This window comes from Exophiala oligosperma (assembly GCF_000835515.1).
Source record: "Exophiala oligosperma strain CBS 72588 unplaced genomic scaffold supercont1.8, whole genome shotgun sequence".
Lineage (NCBI taxonomy): Eukaryota > Fungi > Ascomycota > Eurotiomycetes > Chaetothyriales > Herpotrichiellaceae > Exophiala > Exophiala oligosperma.
This window is the reverse complement of record NW_015622825.1, coordinates 850,146-873,399: the sequence shown is the minus strand read 5'-3', so window position 1 is coordinate 873,399 and position 23,254 is coordinate 850,146. Positions and strand designations below refer to the sequence as shown.

Here is a 23,254-nt window from a genome sequence, read left to right as displayed (position 1 = left end):
AGCCGCCTCGTTACATTTGCCTGCGTTCTCCTCAAGTATCCTTTAAAGGGGGCTCCTGACGCTCAGACCCTCCATTACAACAAGTTCCTGACGAAGACATCAATTTCTCCACCCAAATTCCCGGACGTGATCAACAGATGGCTTTGCAGGAGGTATTATCGGGGACCGATTCCCTTCTGTTTTATCAAGCTGTTGACTTTTCGAACTAGTGACTGCATCATGAGCGACAACGGAAAAGACGGAAAAGCTCGTGAGAGCTTTGCTTCCATCCTCAGCTACTACCAGCACAATCGCAGGTCGCTGGAGAATGTTCCGACGTGGGGAGACCGACCGGACAGCGGGACCATCATGATCGCCCTTGCAAAAGATACTGTGCCGTCGGCGGATCAGACGGAGAAAAACAAGCGGAAACTGAAGGAACTTCTTGCGGCTCAGGAGGCGATTGATAAGTTGTCCCCTCTGGAGAGGCAGATCATGAGCCAGGCGGCCAATTCAAGCAAAGCAAGACGGTCAAGGGGTGTCATGGCCTCGTCGAGAATGTCTTTTTTATTTTACCGATCGCCAATCCCTCTGCGCAACCGAGAAAAGCGGCTTGATTTTCATGATGCGAGCGATTACTGCTTGTATCTACACAAAGAATCAATAAAACACCCTCCTTTCCTCTTCTCCTTCGCAGGATAGAGATCACTTTGAAAAATCAGCATCCTAAGTCTGTGAGGTTTGAAATCGGAGTAAGAGGATGGAAACAAAGGTCGAGAACGGATCCAGTCGACTCTGCGAACATGTCGTGGGATATGAGACAGGCTCGCCACAGGCACCATCGACCACCGTAGGGGGGTATGCTCGAGATCTGTGCATTGCAATGCAACCAGGCTTCAGGCCAAGGGGTCTTCTTCACCGAACTACAAGTATATATCACTGATGACTCTACGACGCCTAGACCCGTGGAAGATCGTGTACCATGTACTCCAGAATCAACTGGTTTCTCCCACGCCCTCGACGGACCTTCTGCTTGTGACTCTCGCTCAGGGCCCATCTTTGTTGGCTCCTAGCCGCCGCTTCGGACGGCATTGCACGGTCATGATTCTCCACCGGCTCATGACATGCCGTGGCCTGGTGGTGGACTGCCTGAGCATTTCAATCCCCTCGACAACATCACGCATGGACTTGAACTTCCCACGCCAACAGTCCAGCATCAAGGATCCCATGGGCAGATCCTCCACGTCCGGAAATTGGCCGCTCGCGTACAGGCGCTCGTCTGCTCGGAGAGTCGATCTCGAAGTACCTGTCCGCGCTCGAGGACGATGGAACCGTCGTCCAGGGCGCCCAGAAATTCCGCAATGTCGTGGTGGCGGCCCAGGAGGTCAGAAACTTCCCACTCCGCACGAATCTCGGTGTCATTGTCGCCCTCGCATCTCTTCACCACTCGTCGCTCATCGAGGGCGTACACGTTGATACAATCCCATCTCTCTAGAGTAGCAGTTGACGGAAGGCTGCGATTGTTCACGTGTGCCTTCTTCGGTATGCATGGGTAGCACATGATGAGACGAAAGGGAGTGAAAAAGGAGTAAGAGATTCGGTTATTTACATGCCTCATTTTAGATTAATGATTGTCATTCCTAGTATCACCTGGCTTGAATGACGGGCTTCAAATGACACGGTAGCGAAACACCCTCAATTTGACGATTCTCCCTAGATCTTCTCGATTGTTGGCGGTCCTTCTCTGTAAGTATCGTCTCGAAGTACTAGCTAACTATCCAGCAAAATCAACCTATTAAGAACGTCAGCTGTTTATATTCCAGAAGGCGTCGACGAACCCACGATTTCTTGCTTCGCAATTACCATTGACACGGCTAATCGCGGCAATATGGGCATCAATCAGACACAACGGGCAATGCAGTCGAGCTCATCGGATGCACCCTCATGTTAGTTTCTTGCGAGATACTGCATTTAGTGGATTGCCTAGCTCCCATCCCATGTCAAAAAAGCGGTCTGGCCCTTCTGACTGCGGGTCCGTTGATCCGGCCCAACAGTGAGGCTGGTTTCTCAAGTCAAGAACCCTGGCCGATGTGACCGGTGTAGATGTCACCAGCAAGGTCCTCCAGTCAAGATTGAAATTTCAACATCAAAATGAGGCTGAAAGGTGAGTCACAAAACCTCCCGGGCTTATGACAGGCCCACGTACCAAGAGTAAGAACTCACTGCAGTCAGGCGCACTGATGATAGTAGAGGTTCGATGCCCGAAATTGCTCCACATGAGTGTGTGCCTCGCCGTGAGCTCACCGAAGAGGCTACAATATAAGACGCGTCCGCCCCCTGATCGCCCTCACTCCTCCACTCACAGACTATCCGAACAACAGTGTTACAAATTCTTCATCTGATTCTCCCACGATGTCTTCGAATGCCACCAGAACCCACCTGACCGGGTCGATGACAGGGGCCTTCCAACAGCTGCCGCCGTCCGTTCTCAATGCCATAATTCCTGGCTACTCGATCCTCGAACATGTTGCCAAGGTCATTGGTGTCAACATCTCCATCGTTATTTTTGGCTTTGCGCTGGTGGCAGGAATACAGTTTGGCGTTCAAAAGGCTGTCCTGCCTTTTTTGGAGGCATTGGCCAGTCTGATCTGCTCAAGAGTTGTTATTGACGAAGGCGATCCCATGTATGAAGCGATCGTGGACTGGCTTCAAAAACAACAATGGGCACAGCATACTCGAACGGCTTCGTTGTCAAGTGGAACGCAGTCCATAGAATTGGTCGAGGCCGACACCACCCAAAGTGACAGCATCTTCAATTACCAAGAATGGCTCAGTAAGGCACCGTTTCGATACCTGCCAAATTCCTCAGGAATCTTCCACCACAAAGGGTATCTCTATCGCATCGATCTAATTGAAACTCCTTGCCAGGGCTTCAAGTCTCCGCAAATACTGAGAGAACTGATGGTCACTGTCTTTTGGCCATCCATGAACCCACTGAAATCTCTGATGGAGGAGATTCGCGAGGAAGACCTGTCAACGTACCTATCACGCACACTGATCTATCGGCCTGTGCAGGATGATCCGAGCGCTTGCAGGTGGCGGTACATTGCTACACGGCCGTCACGACCCATTTCAACGGTTGAGCTCGATCACGGCCTAAAGGAAAGCATCGTAGACGACATGAATGGCTTCATGCTCCCTTCCACCAATCAGTGGTACTCAAAACGGGGCATTATCTATCGTCGAGGATACTTGTTTCAGGGTCCTCCAGGTTGTGGCAAGACGAGCTTCGCATTCTCCCTGGCAGGGTTATTCGGCGTGGGCATCTATTGTCTATCTCTGAGCGATCCTGATCTGACCGAAGAACGACTGATGGTCTTGATATCGCATCTCCCTTATCGGTCCATGGTCCTCCTGGAGGACATTGATTCCGCCGGTCTGACTGAATCGAACCCTCAACCAGCGCCACCGGAGACGGGCAGCACGGTGCGACCGAGACAACCCATCAGCTTTTCTTGCCTCCTCAATGCAATCGACGGAGTGGCGTCTCCGGAAGGTTGTGTCTTCATCCTAACGACCAACCACCTGGACAGGCTCCCTCCTGCGCTCATTCGTCCGGGCAGGGTGGATGTGTCGGTTGAGTTCGGACTGGCCGCCAAGCAACAGATCAAAGACCTGTTCATCCGCATGTATAGCTCGGAAACGGACGCTTCTGCTCCTCGTCCCAAGAAGCTCAGTGACATCTTTCCAGCCGTCGATCCCAAGACCTCTGATTCGGTCGAGCAGCCACACCGATCGAACGAAGCTTCAACCTTGTCGCCACGAGAGCCTCATACGACGGTCGACTCGGAACTTCGGTCCTTGGCGGATCGATTCGCCCAGCAGGTTCCGGCCAAGGCTTACAACCTCGCTTCGATCCAGGGATTTCTCTTGTCACACAGGTATGAACCGGAGAGGGCCGTCCACGACATTCACGACTGGCTGGAGAAGAACCCACCTGCCACGAATGATGATCACGCGCAAAAAAAGGAAAAAAGCACCTGAGGCCACGGGACGACGGCCACGAACGAAAGGAGGAACAGGAGTCCGAAACCAACGACGGTGTCATTGAACCACTGGCCGTCCCATCTGACATGATCAATGAAGCTGTTAGGACGTCGACGACGGAGGAGCAAAACGTAGTCAAGAGGAACTATATTACCGAGAACACGGGGGAAGCATACATCAAGACTTATGACTACTCGATTGATGGAACTGGTTTACAACAAAGGTGATGACGGATGGGGACTTTCACGGCGCACTCGACATTGAGTTTGGCTTCAGAGAAAGAGACACATTCCTTTTCATGACCAGGAGAAGCGAACATGGACGCAAAATTGTACCGTGGGGATGAGGGCAAAGGCCGAAGATTTTCCTATCGACGACACTCTTTCTTTTCTTTGTGCATTCCGCGTCACCGGCTTTGGGATGACTGATGTCCGCGAGAGGAGCCATTTTGGATGCTTTGGCCACAAAGAAAGTAGTTAGCTTGATGCCACCTCCGCGGCACCAACTCATACCAGCGGCCAAGGTACTCTCCTTCTGTCGTCTCTCAGCCATGACTAGTAGTAATCCTCTCATCAGTAACTAAGACTCTCTTTAAGACAGGCTCTACACTCCCTTCTACGGCCAACAAGTTCTCTTCTTCTTCTTCTTCTTCTTCTTCTTCTTCTTCTACTTTTACGGTCAAGCAATAGTCCCCATTTTACTTGAATATGTCACAAATCTCAGGTTACAATTATTAAACCATATCACGAAGTACAACAGCAGTAGACAGGGAAGTATCAGCTGCACTCAGGACATGTCCATATTCTCGACAACAACAACAACAACCACCTCGAACTCGTTGATGCTCCTTACAGGTAGAGACTCCTTTCAAGACTTACACTGCGACGCTCGCAGCGCTTCTGTGACCTCTGTCAACATTCTCGTTCGCTCGCAACCTTCTGTCAGTATTCGTCGCTTAGTTCACGTCGTTCCCCGACTTCTGTACGGGCCTCCACGGCATCTACAGGGCGCCGGGGTCAATCGAGTAGTTAGATCTTTACCGCACACTCATTGTCACAGCATCGGACTGTAAGGAGAGGTTCAGTGTGGAAATGATCGATTTGTCTACCTCTCTATGAGAGAAGAGGAAATGAGATGTCCTCCGCAGGTCCAGGTTGCCCCGGGTTTTCGGAAAAGCTCGATGCTGTCTTTTCCGTAAGGTCTCCTCAATTTGCATCGTCTGTTCCCGTCTCGGGGCTGACAAGTTGTCTTCGGGGAACGAGTTGATCGTCTCCTTTGCCCGGTGTGTCGTGTTGGTGCCGATTCGTCCTGATTGACCTTGTTGGATCGGAGGAAGTAAGGTCCGCTGTCACTGGTCTCGAATTCGCATCTCAAATTGCTTTCCGACTCCCTTGTCGAGACAGTCCGCGATTATTTCATCCATCTCCACCTTGTCGCCTGGCAACACCCTGTCGGTTCAGCAGCCAAACGAGTGAACCCTTTGTAATCTCAAAGAGACCCTCAGATGCGTGCCATATTGCTGTGCAACTCTCCTTCGTAGTAGACACGTAGTAAGCGTTCCCATGCATTCGTTCAGGCGTTCCTCGGCTTCTGCTGCTGAGCGTTACAATTGCGCTGTCTGCCCAACGATACGTAGAAATGCATCGCAAGGACTTGAGTGCCCAATTCGAAAGTATGTCATGATTGGACCTCTTTCGCATTCCGCGCCAGCCATTCATAGATTCGTCCTAATTCCTTTATCTTCATCATGTCTTCGCTGCTATCCCATGGTCGTAGTTTCCCCTGATCCTCGACATTCTCAAAGGCCGTGATGAAGCAACTCGGCTTCCGATTCGTTTGCGTTAGTGGTTTCGCAGTTCTAATGCCAATCGACATCACTCTGTATTTCGTCAAAGTTGAGTTCTGGCTGTCCGTCTGCGGGCAATACACGAAAGCTCGTCAGAAAATACATTCCCTGCTGTCTAAAGGCTCCTTCCCAGAAGTCTCCAAGGATCCTGGGGTCTTTGTCCGATATGATGCTTGTTTGCAGTACCCAATTGCGAAACAGAAGAGAAACAAACACTTCTCCCCATCGCTCCGCATTCCAGGTTTCGGCTCCTGGAATCAATGCGACTATTTTGGTAAACTTATCCGTCCCAGTAAGTAACGTGTCTTTGCCATATTGAGCTGGTAGTGCCGTCGCCAAATCCATTGTAATGGCATGAAAGGGAACGAGTGGTGTTGTCAATTGTACCATCTGTCCGTGTGGTTTATGTCTCAGTGTTTGCCGCTTTTCCCAAGTTGAATATGTCCTGATGTATATTCTCCGTTGTTTGGCGCAATTACGGATAAACAATGGTTCATTGATACGCTCGAAGGCACGGTGAAACCCGGCATGCGCAGCTGCGTCATGAACTTGATGAAAATTTTCTTTTGGTATTGACAATGGTATGCAGAGTCGTTTTCTGGTCTCCTGTTCCTGGTATATCAGACCACCATCTCGTATGAAGCCGGTTCTATCAGGATACCCCTGGCTGTCTTTGTCGACACTCGGTGCGATTCGTGCCCTTGCGGGTTCCTTTTGATATCCGTCCCAGCATCGACGATAAAAGTCATCAGTCATCTGTACCAGTGCGTCATGAGAATTCAGTACGGCATCTTCCGTCTCGGAAGGAGGCTCTTGATCGTTTGGCAGCCTGGGGAGCGCATGCGGTACCACGTGGGTTTTACCAAGTTTCCAATGGATTTCGAATTCCTCGCACATGAATTAAAGCAGATATTGAGAGGCCCAAATCAGTCGCGGATTCAACTTGTCCACGGATGAAGTCTTCAAGGATGATTGTATGGCAAGTTTCACATTAGCTGCGTGATACACCATGACTCCTCAGTGCGCTGCCCGAGTAGTTGCACCGAGAGGAATCCGATGAAGGCTTTTTTGGAGCCGGCCGAATCCCTTTCGGCCGGAACAGTTCGAACACATCACGCAAGTGTGCTTGATGTTCTTCAACTGTCTTCGAAAAGATGACAACATCATCTTTGTAGGCCTTTGTGTATTCCCAATGATCTCACAACAGATTGATACGTCTGTTGTTGGACGTATTGGACTGAGCTTTTGTACCCCATAACGGCTATGTTGAGATGATCTTGCCAGTGATGTGAGAAGACTATGAGTTTGCATCTGTCTGATCGCTTCACTCTCCATTGGTAGAAGAAGGAGGTTGCGTCCATGACGGTGATATATCTGCAGCCCCGAACAAGTGCAGCGATGTCCGATTGCAGGGGCAGTGGATAGGAATCCCTTTGACTGGGACAGGGAGCCATTCATCCTCAGGAATGTCAATCACCGCTTGGCTGGATTAAGTCTTGATACTCGTCCAAGACCAGACCGAATGCTGTGATCGCGGGAGAGAGTTCCAATCCCCAAAGAGTTACCTTTTTCGGGAGCACTGTTGTCCGCTCGCTCGGTTAAGCCATCGGCGCCTAGGCTAAATCGAGTTCTCGGCTCGTCTTTGATCGTTGACTTGGTTCTGATGTGTATGTATCAAGAGCATCGTCCTTGCGGGCTGCTACGCGAAAAGAATCTTCCGCATCGTAGCCTTAAACCGTTTTTAGACGTAACTTCAGGCTCGAACAAGTAGTCTCTGTCTGCCACAAAGGCTTGCTCTCCTCGTATGAGAAGGGGGATCCGCCTCCGAATGTGACATGTGGTTGACCTGGTTTATATATACAGTATTTGCAGACAAAGGATGTAGACAGACCTCAGGGGTTCGAGGCTGAGGGGAAGACCCAGCAGCCTTGGCTAACATCGCTTCGATAAACTTGAAGTTGAACGTGTTAATCACCTGTTGCAACAGGTGTTGTCCTTTTTTCAATCTCTGGGAACCATAGAAGAGTCGCAAGGTGATGTGGATGAGTAAAGATACGAGTAAAAGCGAGGCAAGGAGGAGCTACCAAAAATCCCTTGTACTGTTTCGTATTTACGCTAATATAAATAAGGAAATCTGGACTGCGCCAAGGGGCTTATCGTTAAGCAGCAACATTCAATAACTCAGCTAAACCTCTCAATGCATTTATGTTCAAAGTCCTCTCTAAACAATCATTGTGTGATCGAAGTTTTTGCCACTGGTCCCCCAGCCTGCGGCCTTCACTTTGCTGGAACTAACAGACGAGACGAAGCTGAATTTGTCCTCACTCGCTTCACCAACGAACCTAACAACGCACCTAGACGTCCCAAACTATCCATGACACCGGACATCGCAAACTTTGTGTATCTGGACGGCAGAATTGTGAAAGAAGAGGTTATTGGAGTGGGTGGTGCAGGAATTGTCGTTAATCGAGGAGGGTACGCTTTTAAAATTCCACGGATATCGAAGTTGGTCGAAATTGATGGAGTGCCTGTTCATGACAGAATATTGAACCATAATGAAGACAGCTACAACGAGCTCGCCGTTGCCGTCACGTCTTTCAGGCACGAGAAAGCCATCTACAAAAGGCTAGGCGACCGTCCTGGGATCATCCGCTGCTACAACGTCGATTCCGAAGAACCCTCGATCCAGATGCCGTTGATGAATGGCGACCTGCGGCAGTACTTGAGCGACTTCAGGCCAGAAAGAACTGTCCAGCTCTCCTGGTTCATTCAGTTAGCGCGTGCCATGGCCTTCGCACATACTAAAGGTGTCATTCTCTGTGACCTCCGGCTGGATAATATCGTGTATGATGATAAGCTCATTGACTTCTCTGAATCTTCTCTAATGCACCCCGAATGGGACCTCAAAGGCTGCTACAAATATGGGTTTTCTATTCTGACCGACATTGGACAATTTGGGGCAGTAATGTTTGAGATCACAACTGGTCAACGTTGTTCGTTTGACATCTATGAAGAATGGCAGGAAGTTGGTGATCGTCGGTCGTTTTTTCTGACGCTCAGAGGCCTTCTCCGCGGAGTACTTCGCCAACCTGTCTTTCCAAGCCCAGACTCAATGCTACTCTCAGTTGCTCTTTTTGTAGCCCAGTCTAGGCGCTCATTGTAAAAATACTTCTCAGACCTATTTTACGGGCGCTTGATTGAGGCATCTCACCACGCCTAGCATTCATCACCCCGAGGTCTCGTGCCGCGGCGAGAAATGCCTCATCTAGACTGAGGATTTACGCTCCTTTTTACGGACACCGTGTAAAAATAGGTAGAGAGCAGTCTCACAGACATCGAGGCCAGACTCGACGATACATCATATTGGACCCCTGACAATCATATTATCACGGAGGTTACGCTCCGTTTAACACTTTGTCTCGCAATGTGAGCCCACTCAGATATGCTCCTTCTCTTTCAAACTGTTCAGTTGAGTGCCACCTATTGTCCAGCAAGTAGCAAGATGTTTCTTTTCCGAGTCCGAAAGGCACGTATGAAGGGGCGCAGGCACTCTGCCAGCTGTGTAGGAATTTTGTAGCAAGGGTTCAAAGCCGAAATCGAGAAGGGTGTGATCTTGTTCGAAGAGGTGTTGCCAATCTGATTCTGACTGCGAAAGCACCGACTTACTTGTCCGGGGTTCTGGGGCTTTGGGTCGCCAACACGCAGGAAACGTTCCGCAAACGGCTGCGCGGTCTCCCCAGCGAAACCAGCTTCACTCGCGGCAATAGTCTCACAGACAAATCAAGAGAAGTGATGGCAACCAGGTGGGGTTCACCATTTGCTGGCCGAGAGCAATCAAAAGGAATCGGGTGTGTAACGTGGTGGAATGGCTATTTGTCTGAGAGGAGAGAACTAGGTAAAGTACGTACATAAAACCAAAGAAACCGTGGTCACATGATGCCAAGGCTTCACACGGGGACTAGCAGAGAATGGCGGGGAGGCCCTGGGCGCAGCTAACACTAGTGTTTATACTCCGTCCCTTGGGCTAAAATGGTAATGTGCGAGGGGGATTAGTGTTGTTGCTACTGTCATAGCCAACGAAGCTAGGCGAGTCACGGGACCAATAATCCCCCGCTGTTGATATTCAGAGTCACCGGCGCAGTTTCATTTGCGAATCGTTCGTTCCCAATCGACGGTGACGATCCGGTTTTGTAACACTGGCGACGCTTGCCACATTTCGTTCGCTCACGGTGCCTTGAAGCAGTAGCAAAATTGCTCACACCCGACATGCAAACGTCCTGTTGCAGACCCCTCCGTTCCTCGACGGCGCATCCGCGCCCGGAAAGCCCGAACGACCCTTATTATCGACAAGTCCCTCTCGAAGCAATTCGAAAACAGCAAGGCCCTTCGGCCCATCCTTTTTTGGAAAAGCCCTAAAATCTCGACAAATTGCACGAGCGGGATGGGGGCAGTCCCGGCCGTCGGGTGTTTGGACAAAAGTTCTGATGGTAAACCGGTTCAGCTGCGTTTGAGGCTCGACTTGATTCTTCTAGCCCTTTGAACCTCACGAGCTCGGTTCGTCGATGGATCTTACAGAGGTGCGCCGGGAATACGGTCAAAATGATTGAAGGCAAGGGTCAGGAGATATACTGGAAGGGATGCAACGTCACCGTCTACGAGATCGACGACGGCGGGCGACGACGGACAAAGCCGCCGAAATGGATGCCGAACGGGAAAGGAAAAAGGCATTTAGTGGCACCCAACCGTACGCTCACCAATGGAAAGTGGAAGGAAGGACAGAGAAGGTCGAGCAGAGTGGGTATGGATTGAACATTTACATGTACATCTTATTCTGTAGCTGAAGACTACGCTCAAGTCCCAGGGACAAATTGATGAAGGCGCCCCCTTTGGTGAATATCATCGAGACACATTCCGTGGCACGCTTCCCTTCGGCGATTTCTCTCACGTGGACGGGGCATTCCCTGATGGCGCCGTAGATTTCGGTCCCCAAAACCCGAGCGATTCTCTCGTCACCGATCCCTTTCAAGGTGGCTTCGGAGTTGGGTGTGATCAACGTCGTGCCTTGTTCGAGGACGACGTGCAGTACCTGTCCGACCCACTTCACCTTCGCCCCGAACAGTGCCATGGCGAGTCGTTCCACGTGCGGCTCGCAGATGTCCAGGCTCATGAGGCATTGGACCGGGCCGCCCCAGAGCGGGAAAGCCATGGTCACGGCGGCCCTCGAACCCTCCTCGACCCTCCTGACGGCGCCACACAGGTCGTCGCCGAAGACCTTGGCGACCCCGTGGATTTTGGCATTTTCGACCACCCGCTGTTGCGCCGCACTCGGAAGGTCGGGGTCGGTCGAGATGGAGCCGTGTGACTGTCCATCCGACGGCGAACGGACAGAAGAATCTTGGGCACCGAGTGAATGTCTCAGATCTGCTTCCGGTGGTGAATAAGGCAGTAAAAAAGTCGACGGGGAACTGGGGAAGAGCCATACCATCCACCGAGCGCGGTATGCCGCACCGGATCGCCAAATCGTTGATGCCGGAAGGAATCTCCCCGGCCCGAATGTGATTGCGGAGATCGTCTCGTTCACAATCTCTCAGTTCCGTCATGCGGATCTGACCGAACGCGGAGGCGCAAAGGAGAACCGCCCCGGGACCTGCGCGGGTGAGAACCCCGTGGAGGAATGATTTGTACCTCCGGCGCCTTTGAGTGCTTTGGGCGCTCTTCAATATGGCCGCCGCATCCGTGATGCGTCGAATCTGTACAGTTTCCAGTCTCTTACTCTGATCCATTTTTTTGGCGATATCAAGAAGTACCTCCCAGGCTTGAGCTGAATCGAAGTCTGTTGATGCCATTCTGCAAGCACGACGTCGGAATCCAGAGGGATGAGAGATGGAATGAGGAGATGTGATGAGGAGATGGAATGGGAAGATGGAATGGGAAGATGGGATGGGGAAAGACTTGGCCTTCTGTAGTCGACGCTCACAGTGAATGGAAGCCGAAAGTTTCCTCGTTGAAGGTTCACTCCATCATCGGACAGGCTATGTGAACAATTAGGCTTCACAGGTTCTGACCAACAATACCCAATGCTTTTTCTGGTGACGGGCGTAAAGTGTCGCTGGGACCATGTGACCTCACGTGACCCGGCCCCCCCGGACAGACAGTTTAGCTTCTACTGTATAGAGCCTAGCCAAGGGCCCCCTTTGGTCCCACCCAGGACTCTACTGTACACGGGCCACTATGTGTAAGCGTCCCCGCGGCCAGATATCCGATCCGCGATCGACGTACAAGTGTGATTTTAGTGTGAAGCAACCGGAGTATGAAGCTCGGAGATCGGAGGGAGATTCTCCCCGTGACCAGCAAACCTATAATTCCCTCCCACCAGCAGTAGAACGGATAGTGTCTCCCTGCCATCACCATCCGCCAAGTCACTGACTCGGCAATCTTGACATTTGATTGATCATACCATATCACTCATCCTAGTTATCTCGTGGCACGAGCAGGATGAGTGTGTGCTACTTCAGAGCCAGCGGTTGTCGGAGTCACGTGCCTTGTCTAATCACGGGATGGACGCTTGCGGTCCAAGTCCTTTGTTTGCTCCCTGGCCGCGTGCGGTTATGGCTGTGTGCGGTCTCCTTTCATTTTCTCTCCCTTCAAATATCCATTCCATTGACATACCAGCCCGATGGACTCATTCCGAGGCGACGAACGCGGCGACAATGGCGGCTTCTATACTCCAGCATCATCACGTGGCTCAAGCTTCGGCCCTCCACTCCATGGCCCTACAAATATATATAGCACCCTCTCCTCCACGTCTACCAAATCCTGTCTCTCTCGATCTCTGTCATCCCATCTTCCTATTTCCTCCAAGACTCTGCAGAAGAAGATCAAGCCCTTGCCAAAAGAAGCCACTTCGACAACCATGCCACCATTGCTAGCACCGCCCTCCTCGAACGCCATTGACCAAGTCAAGACCCTCATTCGAGATTTCAAGGCCAATAGGCGCAAACCTATTCTAGCCACCGATGAAGAAAGAGAATTCGAGATTCCCCTTGAAGATTGGTACAAGCTCCATGATGAATTCAATCTGAAAGAGGATAGGTACTTTTTTGAATGCTCATACGACACATCGAAGTCAATTCTTACCATCAAGGGGCCTCCATCCGACGTACATGAGGCTGTGGTCGAATTTCTCGCTCAAAATCTAAATCGAAGCATTTCTCTCACGGCTCCTGTTAGGGTCAGAACTACCGGTCTAGTCAGTTGCGATGAAGGACAATATATGGGATCGGAGAAGATACCTGATCTGGCAATCTTCGAAAAGGATTCGAGAAAAAATTGGAAGATCAAGTGGGCTCTCGATGTTGGCTTTTCTGAGAATTACGAGAAGTTGAAGAGTGATGTAGAATTGCTGTTGAAGGGGAAAGCTTCCGAGATGATTCAATGTGCTCTGGTGAAAATCGTCGAGACTCCAAAGTATCGATGCCCGATATCGAATGAGGAGGGAATCGACTTACAAGATTGGAAAGAACCTCGGATGTTCGAGGCAATGGAATGTCACGGTGAAGGATATGGCCCGATTTTCTATCAGGGTCGTCAGTGGGTTGGGGAAATCTCAAACATCTTTTGGGAGACGTGGCAACTTGACGTCGAAACGAATGAGGTGAAGCAGGTTGGGAAGCGACATGTTATATATCCGCCTTCGGCGACACCTGAGCCTTTCCCTCCTATCCGACTGGACCGTCTTCTCTCGAACTCTCCAACCACCCAACCACTACTACTTGATTGGACTCTCTTTCAACCGACGGCTTAATTCATCACAAGAGAAGAAGATAGATCGGAACTGATAGGCGACTCTTCGTGAGTTCATACAGAGCTTAGTATTAGATTTCAGTAATCTAAGAGAAATCTTACATTAATTTGATTAATGTTTCTATGTGTGTGTGTGTGTGTGTTTGTGTGTACACCTGCGGCCATTGCGAATTCCTCCGACGATGAGGTGGAAGGTCCTGTCGCTCAGTCCTCTTGGGCGCTGCCCATCCTGAAAAGTGGTTGATGTCTATTACAAGGGTGTCGTATCTTAAAGTACCTCTCGGCAGCTATAAGCTTTCCCTTATAACTGATAGCTTTGGTCGCATTTTCCTCGCCGCTCATTCGGACAAGCATTCTAACCTTTGTCTTGCCCTTACACCCTCTTGACATTGTGCGCTAGTGATACGCAGGCCGAAGCTGAACTTCTGCGCTTCTGCTTGTATTTCATCGGCTGTAGCTTTAACTACTCCCATGACCGGGACATCTCTAAGGAGAATCGGTATCGTTGTACCCTTAAGGACTATCAGTGGGACTTAGTGTTTGGTGCAGTTCAGGTTCGTCATGAGCATGGTTATTCTCGAGGCTGGGTAGACTGTTATGTCTTCTCCTTTCTATACTTTGATGGCCATGATTGCGTCCGCAATATGCTTTCCTACTTTTATCTCGATATCTTGAATGAGCTCCTATTCTCTCTTCTTCCTTATTGGTCTCCATTCGGACTCCCTTCCGATTCTGAACTTGATCCTTGGGGTTTCCCATTCGACCGGGGAGGTTCCTCGTTTCTGAGCCTTAGTCGGCCTTGAGGTCTTATCGCTCGTCTTCGCGAGGTTGTCATTTTCGGGGTTTCTCTTCTTGTGTGCCTTGCTCGTCACTGTTGCCTAGCTTTCCTTGCTTCTGTCTTCCTTGCTTTCGCTATTTTTAGGTATCGCTAGGGGTCAGGTGAGGGGTGTTGATGTTTTCTGGCAATGGTGCTGCCGTCAACGCCGATGGAGCGCTTTGTGTTGTCTGTTCAGTCGGTCTGGCTTCTAAGGCTGCGATGTTGCCGTGCGAAGCGATTTTCCCCGCAGGCGTCTTCGGTTTGGTTCCTTTTTCGGGGTCGGTTACTCTTCTCCTTTTCCCTTCCTCTTTTTCTTCTTCTTCTTTTTCTTGTCCTCTCTGTGGTCTTCCTCCCTTTCTTTCATTACCGTCGTGTCCAACTAACGCGCAAAAATCAATACGTCAGTCTCACGTTATCTACGTGTTTTCTCTCTCCTCTTTTCGCTATATATCTCTTCTAGTTGTCGCAATCGCCCCAGCGTCGCAAGCTTCGCTTCATCGTTCTTGCCGGTGCTGAGAACGTACGTCCCGAGCTGCCACGGTAGCTCCGCCATGTCAAACGCGACCACTGTTACCGAAACCTCGACTGCTGGCACCAGGCCCTGCACTGTGTGTTGGCTCGCGCGATCTATTGGTCTTGCTGTCGATCTGAGCACCGGCGACCAGCGGATACCTCAGCTGATTGTGATGGACAATCTCGCCGCAGCTGTGTGTCCCGCTTCCAAGTTCCTTTTGCTTAGATCTTGTCCAGGTTCAGAAAGAAAGCGATGACGGGATCGTTAGGGTCGGTAGCGCCCGATACCAGTTTTGGTGGCTCTCTTCGCTGGCCGTCTAGGCAGACTCGTGCCACTCGGTCAGGGGCAGTGCCTCTTGAAAAGGATCAGCAGAGACGGTTTTCGGATATATGAAGCGAGGCGGTCACCGTGGAGAGATGGTGCAGGCAACTGGATGGAGAGAATTCCTGCGGTGCAATGTGCGAACAACAATCTCCGATATCCGAACTCCATGCTTCACACTAAAATCGCATCGTCGATCGTGCACGGATCGGATAGTCGGGCCGCGGGCACGCTTGGACATGACTGCCCCGTATAGCGCCCGGCAGGGACCAAGGGGGCTCCTGGCTAGGCTTACGGTATGGAAAGCCAATTCTTGGGGCGAATCATTCGGACCAGGGGGATTATCGGCGCCAGGAGCAATGTCCTTAGTGGCGATGGGAACGGCAAAATGACATGAGAAAAATCGTGCGAGAGAATTCGCCTCAACCGGGAACCAAGAATGACATCGCCACCGACAACGAGCGTTGTTAGGCCTTGGATGATGGAAATCATGCCCAGCCAACTTTCCCACCAACCCTTGGACAGACATCTCATGAGAACCTCTTCATCCCTCCTTGACGACTCTCTGCTGAACTCCCTGCGCTTCGGCTTCGCATACAGTGCCGTCTCCGAACTCGCGTTTAGCTTGTTCTGTTACTGGTCGTTTCGACCCGGTACCGTGTCCTCCAGTCCCGACGCAGTTGTCAAACGCGAAATCATCGCCGAATAGCTTGACAAATTTCTTCGAGGGCTTAGCCCTTTGTCCATCTGCGCAAGATTCAGGCGTTGATAGGAACATGTCTGAAGGAGAGAAACGGTGTTGGAAGACCACTCGCGGATAAAACATGAAGAACGAACGCCACCGGCAGCATCGAAGACCACAAAGACAACATGATACTTCCACTTTGTCTACATTCCCGGACTCGGCCTTGATTCATCAACGATCAAAACCGAGACTTCCGGCCTCTGCAGATACAGTCCTGGTCCTGTAAGTCCAAACGTACTGTAAATGCTTCCGCTTGGGTCTACTCACCTCTCGATGCTGGTGAGAGGACCATAAGGGATCTCATGTTGTCGAATTTTTGCATTTAAGAACTGTCAGTGAGCATTCAGCCCTACCAGGCATCGGAATAATAGAAATGATGATGACAATACGTAGTGGCACTGTGTCATATCAAACCTGGTATGGTAGGTAATGAGTAAAGAGACCCAATCGAATGGTAAAATGCAGTCATGTGCTGGTAATTGCTGGCCTCGGGTACCGAGTTCTCCATATCCGACGTACTGTTGACTTCCTCGAAACGAAATTGTGAGTATTGTCCGCATCGAGGTCGCGTACGCCCTGATGTCGACTTCAGTAAGCTCCTTGCTCTAGAACGCATGGACCGCCATTCTCCTTCACTATCTTCTCCGGCTTGTTCAGCACGCCGCAAACGCGGGAACCACGTTGTTGTCGTACTCGTATTGGTTTTATGTGAACCCGGCCTTGTACACGCTCGTGTTCAGGTAGGTCTGCATCAATTCAATCTATTGGCGTCGTCAGTCGAGAGAGAGAGAGCGTCCGTGTGTACTTGGAGTCTTGCAAAGTGTGACAAAATCGAATTTTGGCGAAACGTTTCCTTTGTTGTGTTTGAGGGCAACGTCCCGCGGAAGTCATGACGCACAAGGCTGCGCGAGGCTGTGGACGTCACGGAGTGACCGAGCACGAGTCAGGGAACCTAGGTTATCAGCGACTCCATGGGTGCAATCTCCGTGGTGATTTTCCAACCTGATATCCAGTCAAACCTTTCCGACACTCCACCAGTTGCTATTACAAGACATGGCGGCGATGGTTTTATCGACAGCCCCCTCCCTCCCTTCTGCGATGCCCCGACGGGCTTCTAACTACCTAGCTTTCATTTCCACACCAACATCCCGAGAGGTATCACTAAACGGTCTTTACAAGTCGAGACCTAGTACTAGGCTCAAGCCGCTCCTTTTACAGCCCCGTCTAGACACTATTTCCAAAAATCTCCCCGGACCTACATCACAGGCGCTCGTTTGAGGCGACTCACGACGCCTAGCATTCGCCTCCCAAGGGCTGCATATCACGACGAGAGAAACCTCAACTTGAGGAAAAGTTTCACTCCTACTACGGAGTACTATATGATGTATAATGAACAGAAAATAGCCTCCCTAGTCATCGAGGCTAGACTCGACAGTACATCGTTTTGGACCTCTGACAATCAAATTTCCTAGAGATTGCATTCCGTTAACATGAAACTACTCAGGGTCACTCACTACTCAAGGTCGTTCAGCAAACCTCAGTGATTGCACAGCGACAGCCCAGGATGGCTTCGTCATAACTCTAGTCAAATGGCGAGATGCTCAGGTCTGGGAGCGGAAATGAACTTTGGAGAGGTCGAGATTCGCCGCACTGAGGATATTGGCACAGGTAAAGTGACCCGACCCATATCCGAGATCTGTATGATAAACTACCCTATGCTTCTTCCGAGGTGGTGCGACAGGAGGATTGTCAGTACTCATCGCTTCGAATGGACCCCTGGATTGGTTCGGCCTGTCTAGCACTATCGGTCTCCCATATCCAATGATGTCTTCGAGCTCTCGTTGGGTGTGATCTGGGAAAGCGTCCCCTGGATCGAACGATCAGCCTGGAAACCTGTGGCTGGGATCGGAATCGTTTGTGGTCCGTCTGCGTTTCACAGAGCGGTCGCTGAGTCTTCCTCCGGTGCTAGGCGGGGCATTCTCGGAAACACGCGGGCCTGAATGCGATGGTTGCGATGCGTGCCCCTCGTGACTCGCTGCTGTGCCATCAATCTCTTCCAAGGGCTCTTTGATGGTCGACGCCTCTTCTGCATCGATGTCATCAGGTACCTGGGCCGGTTCCCGTCGTGGCGTGAGGTTTCCTGTCCGCAGGGCAATCTCTTCGAACAGGCCGATTTCGTGCGCCGTGGTCAAACAATCTGCCGCTGACCGGCGGTCTGTAGGCTCCAGTTTGAGCATGTGGCTTTTCAGAAAGTCGATCATGGGATCCGACTCCCAGTCCTCGGCTGCCTCGATGATGCTGGAGCACCAGATAAAAAATTGCGGTTGGGTTTTGCGTCGCTCTTTCACGTCTTTTGGTGGGGGGTCGCCAGGGCCGTTGGGGAGCCCATAGAGGCCTTCCATGGCAATCACACCCAACTGCCATATATCGACTACACTCGTATAAGGCCGATTTAAATAAACTTCAGGGGGTGAGTATCGGTAATTCCCGCACCGTGTTCTCAAGTCGATATCTTCTTTGGCGAGACCAAAGTCGCCGACTCGAATCAAGAACGGTGTCCTGGATTTCACGAGGATGTTTTCGGGTTTCAAATCTCGATGCGTTACGTTGCGAGCGGGGAGATATACAAGAGCTTTCAAGCACTGGTGTAGAAGAGCCGCCCATTCTTCCACCGCAATCGGACTGATCGAGTTTTGCCGGCTTAGGTTTCCTAGCGGCAGGTATTCCATCACCATAAGTGGTTTTGGATGCAACTTGAAGTCGATAAACTCAACTATGTTGTCATCTTTCGAGAGAGTCAGTAAAAACAGTAATCGAGAAGGATCTTGTTCTCATACGTGTCGAAGCTTTTGCATGATTTCAATTTCACGCTCCCAGCCTTTGGAATGGAAAAACTCCTTTCCAGCGTATTCAAATCCGGTAGTAGCGTCTAGGACCTTTATGACGTGCCCGAAAGCGCCCCGTCCCAATTCTTCACATTTCAAGTAAACTGGTCGTTTGCTTGGGCTGAGCGATTCACTCAGCGCGAACGAGGTGCCCTGACTGCGGAGGCCTAGCTCTTTGAAAGCCACTTCATGTGGTGGAGCAGAACCGGCCATGAATCCTGTGACCTTTGTTTTAAATTCTTCCCGTTTTGTCTCATAGTGCTGGGGGAGATGAACGTCAAAGCCCAGTGCCCGCTTATTTCGGAGTGGTATCTTCACATGGATTGTGTGATACCCTCGAAAGAAGATCCATTTGAAGTGATTGCGAAGGTCATCTTCCGCTTCACCGTCATAGTGACACGACCTTTCACTTTGGTCTCCTGGTCAAATCTCAGTTAGATGCAGTGGAAACAATCCAGTTCGTTCGCTGGAGCTTCTTCTTCGCCGCATTCGCCGGGCGTAGTCCCACGACTAATAGGGCAAGGCCCCACATATCGGTCTGCGTTATGTGGTAAACGGAACGAATCGATCGTCAATCCCCATTGGTCAAAGGGAGTTAGGGTCAAGAATATATTTGAATCATCCATTCTGTCTCATCATCTTCCGTAGAGGACGAAGAGAAACGGCACCTAGAGCCGACATTGCTTCTTACGCTTATATAGTCTGGCTGCCTCGGTGGAGGATGCCTAACGGCCCCAGATCGACGATCCCGTCGGTTAGCGCCGGCCCTAAATTTAGTGCCCGATTTTCAAAATACATAAGAGCCTATCACTTCCACGCTCACCACACACTTTTGAAACTGCGACACCTCCAAACTTCGACACCTTGCAACTGCGGTCAGCTGCACCTACATCAATCTACAACCCCCGACTTGATGATTTGCCCTTAATGTTGAACCACCCTATCGACCTTAGTCCTTCGTCATCATGACAATCACAGTATATGCGGATGAACTCCTACGCCTAACCGTCGATGATATTGGAGATGAGCAGTTCTTCGAGATCAAAGACCGAGAGAACGAGACTGAGGAACACATAGCACATTTACGGTGAGGATACCTCTGCTCGATGCTCCCGTGTTGGATTCCAGTATTAACAACGAATCGTTCGTTCTAGAAAACTCGCTCATGAACGCGATGAGAGGGATCGGTCGCGGGCGGTGGACGCAGGTGAACTTAGCAGACGACTAGGGTACAAGCGATTCACCCAGAAGGATAACGCTGACCGCAAATATAGATGTCTTCCCACCACAGATTCACCCATCCTTTCCTCCAACCGTCACCGCTCGCCGTCTAGTTCGTCTCTCGACAGCGAAAGAGATAAAGCGGGGGCTTGGAAAGAGCAGCTGGAATCCAATCATGAATTACTGGCCGACAGAGGTCGACCGTCTTATCCTATAGATCTCAGGTGAGACGTGGTAGAAAACTCTAACAATTATGAACAGTATAAGGACATTATTTGGTTTTGGCAGACAGTAGAGGGCTTCTACACATTATTTTTTACTCAACTCATGGAGTGGAGGCGATTCCGGGACAGGCAAGACGAGTTGAGAAATTACTACGTCCCACGAAACAGGTTTCAAGAGTACTAAGACATCGTCGGTAAGAGCTAAGCAGATGCGGGATGGAAGTATGACCTTCGAGTCCTCGAGGACCGACACCAACAGAACCAACTAGAAGACTGGAGTGAGTTTCGGGCACTTTACTATCGGAAGCTCAAAAAATCCGAAAAAAGAGTTGCGCCGGCACATGCGAATTAACTTGTTAGGGAGAAGGAATTCGAAGATGCCAAAGCACGACTGGGCGATATGATTATAGACACTGAGGTTCTATATAGCCGAATCAGTGATATCTAGGCTTCATGCCAGGAAGTAACGGAGGCAAAATCTAGATTGGAGTCAGCTGAGGAGGCGTTACAAGCAGCAAAACAAAACAGGTCCAAGAGAAAGGCAGCATTACTGAGGATGGCGCACCAGGAAGTCACTTCTGCCCGGGACAATCTAAAGCGGGCATCTGGTACTGAGGAAATGAGAAGGCTCCGAGATGGTTACGACTTGCACATAGCTGAGGAGGTTATGGAGATAGCACAGGGTAAGTTGAGAGGAGCGGAGTACCATGTGAAGAGATGGAAAATATTCCTGAGGTGGATTGACGACCAGCATCCAGCCATCGCGGCCGAATGCGGGTTGTCACCTAATAACACCCTGGACGTCGCTCTCCATGCCATCGGAGGAAAAGAAGATCCGTTTAGGCAGGAAGAGCAGCCTCAGCTCCTGGAAAGAGAACGTCAACAAGGACCGTCTGTCCTCAGTCCAGACGCTTCATCAAAGGTCTCAAAATCATTGAAAGCTAGAGCGCGCTCTTCCAGAGTACGTGTAACGATCGCAACACGACTTGACGAATCTCACGCTCCGGTCGTCGCTTCAGCTCAGCAAGGGGATAGTGACGACGACAGAAGGTCGCAGGTACGCCCATGTCCAAGTACGTCAACACTCGAACCCCGTCGCAGCGCTCGAATCGCCGAAAGAATGAAAGGCCTACAAGAGTCCAAAGCGCCATCTAGACCGTCAAGATTGATGGGTAGAGAGGCGCACGAACTGTCAAGAGTGAAGCGACAAAAGGAACAGGAAACGAAGGGAGCAAAGACAAGGAGTAGCGAGCGCGTCAAAGCGAGATATACATCAAGACCGCAAGGCGTTGCAAAGCGAAGGTGTCTGTCACGTTGAAAGCTGCATTCTAGATGGAGGCATCGTTGTTCATTCTTCATTGGTGCTCAAGTTTGCAAATGGGAAACATGTTCTTGATCATATGGCTGTCGCGGAATCTCACTTGGCCACCCTGGTAAACAGGCTTCCCTTCAAGGTCCCTCTTTTCAGAGTCGTTCCAAATATAAACCTGGGTCAAGTGACACATTGATTGCAGACACAGTCAACCACTGTGGTCGCGACACCCCTGTTACCCATACAGCACCCGCAAGTCAACAAGACGTAACGTTTATTGAAGTGTGTGAATTGCTGCAGGTGTGTGTGGTCGCAGCACAGGCAACCAATTGTAACCCAGTCTCCCTCCCAACCCGTGAGGCATTTCTAAGTCGATGGCGGTGCTACGGTGTACACCAGCCAATGACTTTCTTTTTGACAGCTCCTACCTCTGCTCTCTCGATGTTGCTTCCCTGCGAAGTGGTCGGCTCTCAGCGATTCGGTGACAATCCGCGACCCTCCAAGTTTCAGACACGATCATCGGCTATTTTTCTCATGAGTCGTGGTGGCGCACACACACGCGCACACCACACACACACATAAACAGAAAAATACTTTTCATAAGCTATTGATGATGATGATGATGATAATTGTAGACCTAAAGGCGGTAGAAATGGTAGAAAGTGTACTTGAGCACAGAGAGTTGTTAGGTGCCTGAGATGGCAAGGGGATTGATACTACTACCTGCTGGTGGTGGTGGTGGTGGGTACTATCTCGGCGAAGTCCTCGATCCTATCTTAGGGGCCTATCTAATCAATCCCCCACCGTTATTTGACGATGTAGACCTTACTAGTTCCGATCTCCTAAACGTATCGAGTCCTGATAGGAGACGGGTTATGTGTATGACAGGACTGTGGCCGGGCTGCGAACTCATTTTCGAGGCCTCTAGGCGGGTGACTTGGGACATCATATGATGGTCCGGCCACGAGACATACTGGGGGAAACGAACGATGATTAAACATGCAAACCACTTTCCTTCCAGCCAGTCCCGGGTAAGGGGCCTGTCTCATGGTGGCCTGGAACCCCGTAGGCTCGGGCCTGACTGACACCCTCTGCTGATCACGTAATCCCAATACCCCTTTCACGCGATGGAATTTTGCAGGAATGCCGCATGCGGACTTCTGGAAACAGTGAGGTAGGGTTGACAAAGGGCATCATGAGATGGCATATACTCAAGAAGAAGCATCTCCCCCCCAGTAGGTAGGAGGCTCTTCGTCCGTTCTCAACATGTCGAAGTTACTCCTACTGATAGTGTCACGACTACGCGCTTGAAATGATAGAATTCAGTACGGAGGAGGGCCAAACTAGGTGTTGTTGAGGCCGCATCGCAATGTTACATGTGCGATCAGCCCAAGGCAGTGCCCGCGTAGGACTAGTGCAACAACCAGGCAGCACTGTTCACATGAAATGGATCCTGACAAGATATATTCAAGTGTCGACATCCTCTATCACTAACTGCTTCTACCTTGGCGAGTTTCATCCTGACGGCGGTTAAAGCAGG

General features: G+C 50.7%; 9 protein-coding genes across 10 annotated transcripts; 6 read left to right on the top strand and 3 right to left on the bottom strand.

The window, feature by feature from the left end:
- Positions 1-219: 219 nt before the first annotated feature.
- Positions 220-681, top strand: PV06_08288 (uncharacterized protein; the record flags this gene model as incomplete). Its single annotated transcript, XM_016409607.1, has 1 exon — positions 220-681. One exon carries the CDS (start codon positions 220-222, stop codon positions 679-681), a length of 462 nt encoding a protein of 153 aa, XP_016259915.1.
- Positions 682-1,195: 514 nt separating this feature from the next.
- On the bottom strand, positions 1,196-1,540 carry PV06_08287 (uncharacterized protein; the record flags this gene model as incomplete). Its single annotated transcript, XM_016409606.1, has 1 exon — positions 1,196-1,540. The coding sequence occupies one exon, from the start codon at positions 1,538-1,540 to the stop codon at positions 1,196-1,198; it is 345 nt and encodes a 114-aa protein (XP_016259914.1).
- An 851-nt stretch (positions 1,541-2,391) lies between these two features.
- On the top strand, positions 2,392-4,622 carry PV06_08286 (uncharacterized protein; the record flags this gene model as incomplete). Its single annotated transcript, XM_016409605.1, has 1 exon — positions 2,392-4,622. One exon carries the CDS (start codon positions 2,392-2,394, stop codon positions 4,021-4,023), a length of 1,632 nt encoding a protein of 543 aa, XP_016259913.1. The 3' UTR covers positions 4,024-4,622.
- Positions 4,623-8,098: 3,476 nt separating this feature from the next.
- PV06_08285 lies at positions 8,099-9,035 on the top strand (the record flags this gene model as incomplete). 2 transcript variants are annotated; one of them, XM_016409604.1, is made up of 2 exons in its annotated part: positions 8,099-8,347; positions 8,414-9,035. In XM_016409604.1, the coding sequence occupies exons 1-2, from the start codon at positions 8,247-8,249 to the stop codon at positions 9,033-9,035; spliced, it is 723 nt and encodes a 240-aa protein (XP_016259912.1). In that variant the 5' UTR covers positions 8,099-8,246. The 2 variants fall into 2 exon arrangements, with proteins under 2 accessions (XP_016259912.1, XP_016259911.1); XM_016409603.1 differs by having other exon boundaries at positions 8,099-9,035.
- Positions 9,036-10,685: 1,650 nt separating this feature from the next.
- On the bottom strand, positions 10,686-11,827 carry PV06_08284 (uncharacterized protein; the record flags this gene model as incomplete). Its single annotated transcript, XM_016409602.1, has 2 exons — positions 11,355-11,827; positions 10,686-11,293 (listed from the first exon to the last, which is right to left on the bottom strand). The coding sequence occupies exons 1-2, from the start codon at positions 11,716-11,718 to the stop codon at positions 10,686-10,688; spliced, it is 972 nt and encodes a 323-aa protein (XP_016259910.1). The 5' UTR covers positions 11,719-11,827.
- Positions 11,828-12,748: 921 nt separating this feature from the next.
- Positions 12,749-13,744, top strand: PV06_08283 (uncharacterized protein). The gene has a single exon (XM_016409601.1). The coding sequence runs from the start codon at positions 12,786-12,788 to the stop codon at positions 13,674-13,676; it is 891 nt and encodes a 296-aa protein (XP_016259909.1). The 5' UTR covers positions 12,749-12,785; the 3' UTR covers positions 13,677-13,744.
- A 4,208-nt stretch (positions 13,745-17,952) lies between these two features.
- On the bottom strand, positions 17,953-19,170 carry PV06_08282 (uncharacterized protein; the record flags this gene model as incomplete). The annotated part of the gene is made up of 2 exons (XM_016409600.1): positions 17,953-18,840; positions 18,910-19,170. The coding sequence occupies 2 exons, from the start codon at positions 19,168-19,170 to the stop codon at positions 17,953-17,955; spliced, it is 1,149 nt and encodes a 382-aa protein (XP_016259908.1).
- Positions 19,171-19,922: 752 nt separating this feature from the next.
- Positions 19,923-20,406, top strand: PV06_08281 (uncharacterized protein; the record flags this gene model as incomplete). Its single annotated transcript, XM_016409599.1, has 2 exons — positions 19,923-20,044; positions 20,112-20,406. 2 exons carry the CDS (start codon positions 19,923-19,925, stop codon positions 20,404-20,406), a joined length of 417 nt encoding a protein of 138 aa, XP_016259907.1.
- Positions 20,407-20,958: 552 nt separating this feature from the next.
- Positions 20,959-21,720, top strand: PV06_08280 (uncharacterized protein; the record flags this gene model as incomplete). Its single annotated transcript, XM_016409598.1, has 1 exon — positions 20,959-21,720. One exon carries the CDS (start codon positions 20,959-20,961, stop codon positions 21,718-21,720), a length of 762 nt encoding a protein of 253 aa, XP_016259906.1.
- Positions 21,721-23,254: the final 1,534 nt, after the last annotated feature.